This window comes from Branchiostoma lanceolatum, chromosome 5 (genome assembly GCF_035083965.1).
Source record: "Branchiostoma lanceolatum isolate klBraLanc5 chromosome 5, klBraLanc5.hap2, whole genome shotgun sequence".
Taxonomy (NCBI): Eukaryota; Metazoa; Chordata; class Leptocardii; order Amphioxiformes; family Branchiostomatidae; genus Branchiostoma; species Branchiostoma lanceolatum.
Window position 1 is genome coordinate 23,787,378 of NC_089726.1, and position 12,811 is coordinate 23,800,188.

General features: G+C 39.6%; 1 protein-coding gene across 1 annotated transcript; it reads left to right on the top strand.

Annotated features, from left to right (window-relative positions):
• The first annotated feature begins 1,944 nt into the window (after positions 1-1,944).
• Positions 1,945-6,368, top strand: LOC136435781 (tripartite motif-containing protein 3-like). Its single transcript, XM_066429508.1, has 4 exons — positions 1,945-2,208; positions 2,652-2,738; positions 4,242-4,314; positions 4,701-6,368. The coding sequence occupies exons 1-4, from the start codon at positions 1,993-1,995 to the stop codon at positions 5,549-5,551; spliced, it is 1,227 nt and encodes a 408-aa protein (XP_066285605.1). The 5' UTR covers positions 1,945-1,992; the 3' UTR covers positions 5,552-6,368.
• The last annotated feature ends 6,443 nt before the right edge of the window (positions 6,369-12,811 follow it).

Sequence of the window (12,811 nt, forward strand, 5' to 3'; positions counted from 1 at the left end):
GATGAATACTGGTTAACGTACAGGCCCTTGTATTGTTTCTGTGCGGATACAGCCACATGTAATGTTTTCAAAGATATTTGTGGGAAAGCTTCTAGCACTACTAAACGTTTTGGCACCTGTAACATATGAATCGAGTTCAAATTAGCAGTCGACGAAACCTACCAACATGTTTTCAGAACACGTCAGATGAATATAAAATCGTCGCCCTCTAATCAAACCATACAACGAAACACGTGTTATGGAATTACTGGTGTGTTGGTACAGGAAGCAGCTGGAGAAGCAGTCGGAGATCTGGATATACCTATACATTCTAGTATATAGATCGATAGATATACATGGAAATATGATCACCTGCATATTGGTCTGACAGCTGACAGAAACTAATTGTTAATTTCGACTGAAAAATCATTCCTTGATGGTTTGTACGCCACATTTTCCAATTACTTCTATCCGATAACCTGGCCTGGGGAAAGGTCCAGACAATCAATTTACCACAGTGACTGTTGTCGTTTCAACCGCAACGAAAGCAACACCACACTGCTTTTCGTCGTCGTTAATCCACCCTCTCCTCTACACCCGGGGAACAGCTCCTGGTATCTTTGAACATGGCCAGTGACTAACATCTTGAGCTGTAACCATTCGAACGTACCAACGAGGAAAGAAGTCGGGGAATCTCAACCGGCCTTTCGGGACAGAAGAAACCTGTAAAGGCAAGGTTTTAATGTGATACTAAGGACAGGTTAGTGCCGTAGTACTAAGACGTCCATCGTCAATAACAGAGACTTTAGTTTAGATAACAGTTGTTTAATTCAATTCAAAAACGACACTTTTTACATACTGGATCGGCTGTGGACAGACCAAAAATTACTAATAGTTGCCTCTCAGAAGGTGAAGGGTTTCCTTCAACTTTAGACGTTTTCTGGACGCCACAACAAGCAGCACGGGCTTTTATTAGTCAGGACAAAAGTTACTCGAAACCATCAGATATCTCTTACGAACTACAGATAATAAAGATAGAACAAGGTGAAGATCACAACATTCAAACAGTTTAAGGAGGACGTCCCTGTTGAATACACTAATGAAACATATACTGATGTGACTGAAGACGTATATGAAAATGACGATGAAGATGATGAAGATGTATACCAGGATCCAGATGAACCAGCTGAGAGTGTCCATCTTCCATCAGGTAAGAAACTACTGACAATAAGGATGCAGCAAAATACCGTCTCCACCCTTAAGACAACTCAAGAAAGAGTAGCGTCTTGTCCTACTGTAGAGCCATGGTCCATACAGACTCAGCCGTTGAACGTTCGTCACACACCTGGAACAGATACTGATGGGGCTAAAGATGTTTATGAAAATGACAATGAAAATGACGATGATGGCACAAAGGAAACAGATACTGATATGGCGAAATATGTATATGGTAATGACGATGACGATGATGGCACAAAGGGAACAGATACTGATGGGGCTGAAGATGTTCATAAAAATGACAAAGAAGATGAGGATGATGGGACAAAGGAAACAGATACTGATGTGGCTGAACGTGTATATGGAAATGACAATGAGGATAATGGGACAAAGGAAACAGATACTGATGTGGCTGAACGTGTTTATGAAAATGACGATGTAGATGATGATGATGCTCATGTGTACCAGGACCTAGATGCACCAGCTGAAAGTGCCAACCCCCCGTCAGGTAAGCCAAATACAACCTCTAAGAAATAGACAAGAACTTAAACTTCTTAGTTAAAACTACTTTATATTTTACACTTCAGCAAAAAGTATGAGGTCGTTTTAGTTTTTTGTTACCATAGGCAAACCATTGTACCGCTAATTTGCCACAAGAAAGAGGTTAGACTTAACGATTTAAAGTAACTGTATTGTTGTATTAGCCTATTTATAGGGATAGTTACTGAGCCGTTTACAATGTATTCCCAAGCACAAGGGATTGTATTATATACATAAATCTTAATAGCTTGTTGTATGAATATACATAATTGTTTTATTTTTTTTACAATTTTCACAGACGGGGGACGTGATCCGATGCGCCCCTCCCTCTCCTGCTCTCTACATGTTTGTGCCGTCATCACCGGGTTCGCTGCAGCAGCAATGATACTGTCCGGGCTGTTTCTCGCCTGGCCCATCGCATCCCGCCAGTCGACCCCTCCATATCCTACAGCCCAAATTAGGATTACCAAGGTAAATGGCTTTCTTATGGTTTGTTCCCCAATTCACACCTCTATGCATATTACTATTACAAAAGTATTATATTGCAAATCACCAATTTAGTATTTTACAAATTCACCATTTTAAGATATCGCTTCATACATTAAATTGATTCACCTGTAAATTTGGTGTATAAAACAATGACAAAAAGCTTACTTTTTCATCATTTATATTCTATCCTTTTGTCATTGTGAATCTTTATGAAAAAAAATAATGTGACCTATAACTAAAGAAAACAAAAGATGATTTCAGAAGCCAACCAGTCTGGACGAATATGCTAAACAAACATATTGGTTTTTCACTTCTCTTGATTGGTCTGCACGTTTCGTTCAATCTCTGGAAATTTAATGCATACGTTTGAGTTGTTTGCCCTGTCGTCTAACATCACAGTACGGAACATTTCGCCTTTGTTTCAGACGGCAACCGTGCACATAGCTCACTCCACGACAGCGTATCCATCCAGTACCGCGGCGTACACTGCTGTTTTCGAACCTGCAAATACTGTGCGTATATAGATTTTGCTGTTTCAAAGTAGAGTCCATTCCAAGTCACCGCGAGGGTTGTTATTGTCATAATTTAGAACTATTTTCAAGTTATTGTTATTATTTGTGTAAGAGATTTGATACTTTTGAAATATTTTGAATGTGATTTCAACTTTATAGATATTTCTTAAGTTTTCTAAAACTTTAGAAATATTCATGATGTAGAATATAATATTTACAATGGTTTCTAAATAATGGTAACAACATTCTACCATTATTTACAATTATTTACAATTTCTTACCATTTTCTACCATTATTTGTAACATCTCTATAAATAGGTCAGAGGGCTGGGAAGAAAGTAATTCACACATCCTTGCGAAGTTAAGGGAAGAATGCTTTCCACAAAGGACCGAGCGGTGTCCTGCAGTGAAGTCTAAAGATGTACAAAGGCAGACAGAAGGGCCAGATTAGCGCCTACTTTTATGGGGGCAATCACCATTCTACCATTGTTAACCATTTTCTACCATTTTTTGTAAACATTTCTAAAAGTTAAATAATCACATAGATGTTTTGAAATTATTACAAATAAAGAGGTTTTTGTGCAGTTACTTTCAAAATATTTCTAAACTATCTAATTGAATTCAAATAAATTCATATTTTTGTATTTGATCTTTTAGAAAAATTTAGAACTATTGTCAGTCAGAAATACTTTTATTAGAAATTTTTCCAAATGATTACAAATATTATCATAAAACCCTCACGGTGACTCGGAATGGACTCTAATATGTCCATGCTTTTGTATAACCACAAGGGACGCTATGAATGATCTCCAAAAATCGTTAGGCAAGTATCACACTACCAGTTAGTGGTGTGGATCTAAACCCGAGTTTAGGTTTAGGTTCGGACTCGAGTCCAGAGGTTTAGGTTCAGGTCCGGACTTGAAAGTCCGGACCTGAACAATAATTTTGGAATATTTTTTCGTGTTACATGTAAAATTGCATATTGGCAGATATTTTACATGTAATTTGGAAACTATATATACGGAATTATATACAGTCAGTAATTAACACAAAAGTTCAGTTATAAACACAAAAACAGCAATGTTTTAATATTTTTCTAGTGCGAATTTCACGATTTAAGGAAGGTTTAAGATGGTTTAAAACAAAAAGGAGTGTATGAGTGAGAGAATTTTTTTTCAAGTCCGGACTTGTTTCCAGACGTTTAGGTTTTTTTGGACTTGAACCTAAACGTTTTACAAGTCCGGAACCGGTCCGGCCGGACCGATCCGCACCACTACTACCAGTAGACAGAATTCGCAAACTGCAAATGTGTTCGAAATGTAGAAACTTCATCCAAAGGACAGTGATTTATCACCTCATTTTGAAAAATACTTTCTAAAAACCAAATCAGCAGTTTGATTGATTTGAAGATTAGACATATAGATCAAATGGTGACTAGATGGGTAAATTGCTTCTAGTTCCATCGCACTCAAGTTTAATAGACACGGCTCTTTCCTTCAACAGGTATTGCTATCCACTGAAGGTGAAACTACTACAACTTTGCAGAAGGCCTCACACACCTCTATCGACATGGAAGGTAGGCAACAAAGTCACAGATCTTGGAAAAAGACTCACAATTTGTCAAAATGAACCTATGAAATTAAGTATCAAAGAAATTGTTTGCTAAGAAATATCGATCTAGTTTTGGAGTCAATATTGCCATATTGTACAAGAGGCTAGCGCTACCTCATAGTGCGTTTTTGATTTTATTGTATGATAGATACATGTACTGTAGGCAGTATGGTAGTTGTTTTTAGATGTGTATATGAGCCTTTGAGCCTGAAGCAAACAAAAATAGATAATAGATAAATAAATAGATAGATGAATTGATCAAAATGAATGTTCCCTAGGTGCTCAGGTCCCTTTAAAAATGATTGGAACTACCGAACTCTGTGCTGACGACATCTATGTTTTATCGTTTAGAGACGACAGAGGATACTGGAGACGGTGACGTCATCACGTTCGGTGGGCGGGGATCGACACTAGGAAAGTTTGCCCGTCTTAGTGGAGTCGTTGTTTCTTCTAGAAACGAGATAGTCGTAGTTGATCAGGACAAACGCAGAGTACAAGTTTTTAACATGAAGGGTGTCTACATTCGGCATTTCTTGACAACTGTACCTGGGAAAGTCGGCCGTACCGTAATTCCAGAAGACATTTCTATTGACGGTAATGACAACCTGTGGGTAGTGGGGAATGTAAACTTTGTCGGCTCCTTTGTTGTACAGTACAACAGGGATGGGCGGGCTTTGAGGAAGTTCAAGGTGCAACGCAGTAGATGGGACCGAGGGATTGCCGTGGACGTGCGAAGTAACCACATTCTCGTCACGAATAGTGACATTGGTACTTATGAGCTTCACGTATTTCATCCGAATGGCTCGTTTGTTAGGAAGCTTGGTTCAGAAAATTCATTTTCACAAGTCATTGAGGTGAACAGGGATGGAAGCATTCTTACGATACGAAACAACATGGTTCACGTGTACAACCAAACCGGGCATCTTCTGTTCAATTTTGGTGGCCATGGAATCGGTGATGGTAAAGTAATCAATCCCCGGGGTATCTGTACTGATACTACTGGCCATATTTGGGTGGCAAGTTGTGGTAAATGGCGTGAAAAAGGTTGGGTCTCCATGTTCACAAGTCGTGGACAGTTCGTTCGCCATGTCGTCACTGGGCTGAGGATGGTAAATCGTATTGCTGTCGGGCAAGAAGGACAGCTGGTAGTGACTGAAGTAGGGGATAACACTGTAACTATCTACACCACGCTTACGGATTGAATAGACAACAGCTTCATTAAACTCACATTAAACACAAAATGCGTTAAAAAAATCTGCGGTGGTGAGCACATGATGGCCGGACAACCCTCTGGACAACCCTCTGACGTACTGCTGAATGTCTGCACATCATTCATCCGACCTTTTATGGAGGATGGATCGACTATGTGAAAAAAACTTCCTCAAATGAGCTGGAAAAGATTCATACACTCTGCTGCAAAATCATCGGCATCGAACATCAACTCCCCACGCTACAGTCCAGGCGACACGAAGCCTCTCTACGCGACCTACAGCGGATCCTGAACACGCATCCCTGCAGGCTGTTCCTGCCTATGGGGGTTGAATCAACAACTAGTAAATCAAATAGACACAGAAACTCGTTCTAAAGAACACTGCCGTCCATGTGATACCCGCAAAACTTTTGTTGTATTGTTGATGTCGGCAGATTTTGATAATCTAGTATACCGCTTTGTCGCTTTAATGCTGATTATATTTCAAATGTATTGTTTATAAGTGCACTGTAAAACCAGCACAATTTATTCTCGATGACTACACAGTTGATTGGACAATAAAGTTGGAGGCTGATACTTGTGAGGACAAAATGGAGACAGAAACACAAGGACGCGATCTGCTCGTTGTCCGCACTGGCAGATACTGGCTGAGTACAGCTACTTAGCAGTTAGACATAAGGCAATCGTCTGAGTTCAAGTGCAGTGGTACTTGAGATTCTATACATGTTTACAAAGTGTAATGCAGAATAAATTGATTAAATTCAGCTTAAATGAGATGCATATTTGTCTCTGTTAGCTCATTTTCAAAATAATTGACGTTTTGAATAAATCGGCAGATAATCGGTATCGCTACAGTTGTAAACAAAGTCTAACAGTTAGTCAAAAACCAACAAAGCCCACACCATGGGAAATGAATTTCAATCGTCTTTCTGTCCGGGATCAGGATATTTTCATTGATACAAGCTACTTTTTTGGCGACGCCTCACTGGCGAGCCAAATGGTATTATAATAGTATTATGTGCAGTTTGTAAATATTCTAGAAATTGCATATGGATTTGTGTACAGGAATAACTAACATTCCCAGAAGAATGTTTGGAATGTTAGTCAGCAGCACAAATGACATATATCCCATAGGAATTCCTGACCTAACACCACCTACCAGTGCCCTAAGCAGGGTACAGCAAAAATTAAAACAACAACCTCCGTCGCCATGGCAATGTGTTTTTATCATTGCCAATCTTGTTTCAGAAGGGACAGGCCAGAGCTGTGAAAACTTCTTGCTTAATCACAACCACCACGTCGAGCATGAAAAACACAAAACAGAGAAGGAAAACGCTACATAAAGTAGGATACGAATATTTCACAATATCAAAAGCAGCGCTCCGCACATGAAGATAAGAATATAAATGGTAGACCCCTATTAGAGGAAATGGTTCAGCCGACAATGACGTCATCTGTGCATTCGTCTCATTTCGTCGTATCTGTGTGAAACTGAGAAAAGTTGTGTTCTACCAAACAGCAAATCCCTATAACTTTGATCGTCCAGTTAAGATAAGAGTTCATCTTTCTTTCTCGAAATTAATTTTTGATATTTGACACAGATAATAGACTGTACTTTTAATGTAGACGTAGCAAAAGAGCAGAGTACGAAACGATAGAAACTACCACCGCTGACTGGAAATGCATTCTAAAACTTAGTATACATCGTATAGATACTGACAGAGATAGATAAGATTGGTGGATCAGATACCAATAGGTACAGTGAGTAGAGGAGCAAAAGAGGTCTTTAAGCGTTGTAAGGATGGAGTATAGTCACACTACTGGTCTGTTTAGAACACATGAGTGCTAGGGGACACTCGTTAGAAACTTGCCAAGTCGTCGACACTTTTAGGCTTTAGTCGCCAACTAGTTGCATCTCAGTGAGAAGGGGGCTTTAGGGTGGCGAGGCGACCTCGCTGCGACCTGAAAGTTGACGGATCGTTCAACGAATTTCACACGTACAGGTAAATTAAGAAGGAATTTTCAATGCTTTTTTTCCAGTCATATGTTTACGTTTAAAATTTATGAAATCAAGGGTCACACAATGTAGGTCGCAGCGCTTTCGCCGTCTAGACTCTAGTGCAAAATTGGCATTAGGATATTTTGTACTTGTTTACTTTGTTCAATGCATGGTCAATCTGAAAATGTATATCAGTTATCGTTGAAGAGATTCACCAGTCATGTATAATAGCAGTTACAAGAATATTAATCAAACAGTGACTTAGAAAAGGTACTAGTAACGAGATATGCACCTCCAAATTTTCGATGTCTACTGTACCTCTTGATCAGTGACGTCGACTTAGTCTCGCGAGAACACGAGACTATGACGAGACTTGTGAAGTCTCGTGTTGGGGTCGATACGTAGATGACACCAGGTGACACCGGAGTAGTGAACCAGCGCGAGCATGAACAAGAACTCTTTGAACACATCAACAAACAACATGACAGCATTAAGTTCACCATTGAGAAGGAAAAAAGACGGTCGCCTCCCTATGTTGGACGTCATGATGACTCGGAACCCTGACAACTCCATCACTATAAATGTGTACCGCAAAGAGACTCATACTGACCAGTATTTACAGTGGTCCTCAAACCACCCGGTCCATCACAAACTGGGCATAGTGAGAACACTTATGCACAGGGCGGACACACTCATCGAAGACCCCACCCTGAGAGCAGTAGAGAAGGAAAAAGTAAGAGAAGCCCTCCGGCACTGTGGCTACCCAGAATGGGCGCTTAAAGAGGGGGACAACAACACCATATACACCGAGGAACATGTGGGTCATTAACGTTATTATCACATAGCTTGTCCAAACTGACCAATATAAGAGAGACACATTCCTGTATAATCATATATTCTTTATTTAATACTATACATGTAAAATCAATCCATTGTACATATGATCTTCATATAATCCAATGTAAACAAGCAGTAACTTGTCTTTGAGCCCACACGATTACAAACTGACGGGTTGTTAAATGCTTATAGCTGTGGTAAGAAAATCGTGCATGTTTACGTCCCCTTTCCTTGTAGTTTGCCCGGAAAAAATCCCACAGAAGTGTACACATATCGGGATGAGATCCTTGTAGGTAGAAACTTGTAAGAATTTTGGCGATTTTGACCGTAATTTTTTCGATGCCAACACAACGGTTTGGGGAGGTTTATAATTCTCTATAACACTTTGTTAATAGCAATATGTTGAGTCAGGAATGTATAGCATTGTCTTTGCATAGAGTTGTAGATAAGTTGTCCTACGTAGGAAGATATATGAACAGGGCAAAATAACATTATTTTGAATATTTCTGCCTTTGTATGTGGAAAAAGTGTATCAGACTTATATAAGGATAGTTATCACACGGTCCGGAACACCCGTATCAGGCCCAGATATGACATAAATATATATATGACTGATATCAAGCATGTAATATCATCATCTTGACAGAAAGACTTTGTACTTCCAAAACCAGGGATTTGTTTTAATGGAGACTTTACTGACAAGCTACCCCCAAAGGAGGCCATAGCGGCAGGGAAAGCGTTGATTCAGTATTAAGTATTTTAAAAATTCAGAATTTCCGACGTATTAGCTGAGTGAGTATTTGGACAGTAAGGACCAGCTTGAAAATCATGTAATGTTTATGTTTCAGGTGACGCAAATGATACGTTAAGACAGTGACAACGCGACACCTTTAAACGTCATTTATTCGTGCTTACTTCCGTACAATAAGATGATCAACTAGGTTATTTCTCTTTCTAGTAACACGTAATGCCTGACTGTCGTTTTATCTATCTTGATCACAATGTTTATTGTAGGAAGAAGGTGGTAACAAGCTACACCCTCTACGGCCATCGTCAGGTCATTTGGCCCACGGAGTGCCCTGGAAACGAGTTCTATAAGCTTGTCACCCAATGGGACCACTGGGTAAGAGATTTCCAGAAAAACTAACAGTCACTTTGATTTGAGAGGACGAAACTACAAATTGATTTATAGAACATTGAAAATATTAAAACATTTTGTTACTAATTTGATACTAAAAGAAAACTAGATATCAAGAGGAATGAAATGCCTTTTTTTGTTTTCAAATTGCAGCAACCAAGACGTAACGACAATATCATCACCATCATCACCATCATAATCATCATCATCATCATCATTAGCTATTTATTTTGCCGCTAATTAAGCTGCTATCTGTAAGAATGCTGACGACTACATTTTTTTGAAATTGTATTGCTATCTTTATTCGGTTCGGGAAGCGTGTCATTTTGATGATTATTTAGTTTTAGGATTTGAGACAAGTGATTATAATCGGTCACCAAGAAAACCATTGTCCTGCACGAGTTAAAACGACTACCTTTGCCGGTAGAAATGTAACTTACAATACTTGCAGTATCTGCAGATGACGTTTAATCACCAAATAGAAAGTCAATGCGTAATTGATAGTAGACCTAGTATACACATAGTCCCGTCCCCCAAGACAGCATAAAAATTGAACTATCTGACGGGCGTCCCTGCAGCCACTTTTTCATTTTCATTGGTAGAACCTTTAATTGCCCTGTCGTCATTGGTTTGGCTAATTGCGATAAACAGTTAGGATTGGACTATTGGTAGGCTAATGACATTGTGCAACCACAAGTGGTGTCAAAGAGGATGATGACGTCACCTAGCAGTCCCGGATGTAGTTAAGTTAAACCTATAGCGCTACATCAACGAAGAGAGAATAATTTAGAAAAGTTGATAACAAGATTTTTGTACACAACGAAGTGTTTGGAGAGGAAAGTCTTGAATCGACATCACTTCTCGTTTTACATCCATATTGTTACACAGTGTTACATATTCAAGATAGACGATAACATCATCTGCAATTCTTTCTCATCCGGCATATTTTACCTTCACCTACGTAGTTTGTACATATATCATCAGGCACATTGATTGTTATCTAGGAAACTTGTAGAACTCTCAAGAAAACTTTATCACTCCGCATTGCAAGAAAAATAAATATGTTTTGAGTGAGCTCACAAAGATATCTTTACCCAGTATCGAAGAAATCAAATGGTTTGTCTGGACCTGTAGTCAGTAGGTATATATAACGAATCCAATCAAAAATGGCATTAGAAATGGATTTTTGTTTTTTGTTTGTTCTTGTTTTGGTCTCCTCCGCTAATCAAGACTGTGGTCTGCTTACACCCTAATGCTTCGGTCACAATTGGAAAAAGGGGCCCTGCCGGGTAGTTCCCGGGCCGTTTTTGGCACTTCCGGGCGTGACCCCTACGTGGCCCCTTGGGGCACCCTGCGGCTACCGGGCTATTTTTGGGCCCGGCGGGGATCCGAGAAAAATTTAGTTCTGACTTAAATTCTACCCGGGCCCTGCGGACACAACGACGCCGTGACCTCAACGTGAGAACATCGCGAGGTACCCCTCCGGTTGCCGGCAGTCCACCGGGACAAATAATAATTTGTCTGTTTGTTTGTTTGTTTATTCATTTGCACAACAAGAAAATTTATAATACATAATACGATAAACAATAGATAATAACAGGTTCAGGAGGAGGAAATATAGCTCATACTAGGCCCTCCTCGTCTGTACTTATCAAACTTGATTATAACTTATAAATAATATAGCAAAGTAATACATAGAATATGATGCCATGATAATCAAATAATGGTATAAATTAAACTTAGATAATAATTGGACATATGACTCTACTACAGGGGGCTATGATACGTTTTCAGGGCACTTTTAAACGTCAGAAAAAAGGTGATTGTTTGAATATTTGTCTGAAGACTGTTCCATATTGTGACATATTTGCACTTGACGAGAACTCTGCTGATGATGTACGAAAGAGAGGAATATGGATTTCTTTGCCTGGTATAGGGGTGGGTACCGGTACAGAAAAGTCAGGTCCGGTCCAGGTCCAGAGGGTCAGGTCCAGGTCCGGACCTGTACCTGTACCTGATTATAGTAGTGTCGCAGTACATCATCTTTTGGAGGGCCAGACACAAGTAAAGGTCTCTGTAAATCCTACAAATTATTTTCAAATTGTATATTAGAAGGATATGATTATTCTCGGTGCACACTAATATGCAAAAAAAACAAAAACGAAGATGTAACAAAACATACCACAAGGTAACTTTTATCTCACAAAAGAGATTCAGAGCGAAATTGTCCTTCTTAGAGTACAATGTAGTAGTGGAGTTGACAACTAGACATTATGACCAAGAAATAATCCTACTTGAGACGCTTAACAGCTTTCAGCAGTTCTACGCATTTGCTGGTTTATTATGAGAAAACTAAAACAAAAACGAAGTGAAATATGCTGACTATTGGCGCACAAGAATGAAACAAATATCGGTTAACTGATTTGTGGTTTATTTGGGTGTCTTTACTTCGGGTGTAAATTTACTTGAGTGCAAGTGTATGCATGTGTCGGATCACTAACGTCATGTCTGGAACGTTATGATTTCTTAGGTTCGCACTTTGTCTCAGAATAAACTATACTCTGCTTGTACGATGATGACCGGAAGTACACATTCAAGCCCAGAAAAAAAAACCATACCTTCCATTTCCACGGAGGCAAAAATTGTCTGAAGTGTACTCTGACAACTAGCCTAGCCCTCAAGTATTTGTTATGTTACATGACTGTACAATCATCAATGTAGGTCATTTTGAGAAAATAATTTGATATCCCTTCTGATTTATTGTCTTTTCAGCTCCTCCTTCCTACATGCAGAGCGTGTTCGGGGCGACCAGCATCAAGGATGATGATGATAATGAGCACACCAGGGGGACCCTGGACTACGCACCCAAGTACACCTACTATGACTGGAGCCAACACCCCAAAATTAAGGGGGGGAGGTAGGTCCATTTAAAAGGAGTTCGAGAACAACTGCAATAATGGGGGAGGGAAGGGGGATGTTGCAATTCACATGCAAAGACACCAAATGTGCCCAAGTACACCTACTATGACTGGAGTCAACACCCCAAGATCTAGGTGGGGTCCATTCAAAAGGACAATGCACAAAAATATGTAGACACTGGATATACCTGCAATGTGAGAAAAAAGGACGTGGTTTGGAAGGAAGTGTAGGAATTTTTCAACCTAAGGGCTTATGTGCGATGAATTGTAAAATATATGGTGGAAAATGAGTGAAATGTAGGCAGCTACTGCAATAGTGCCTGTCACTGTGGAACTGATGTGTCATGCTGAAGACTGATG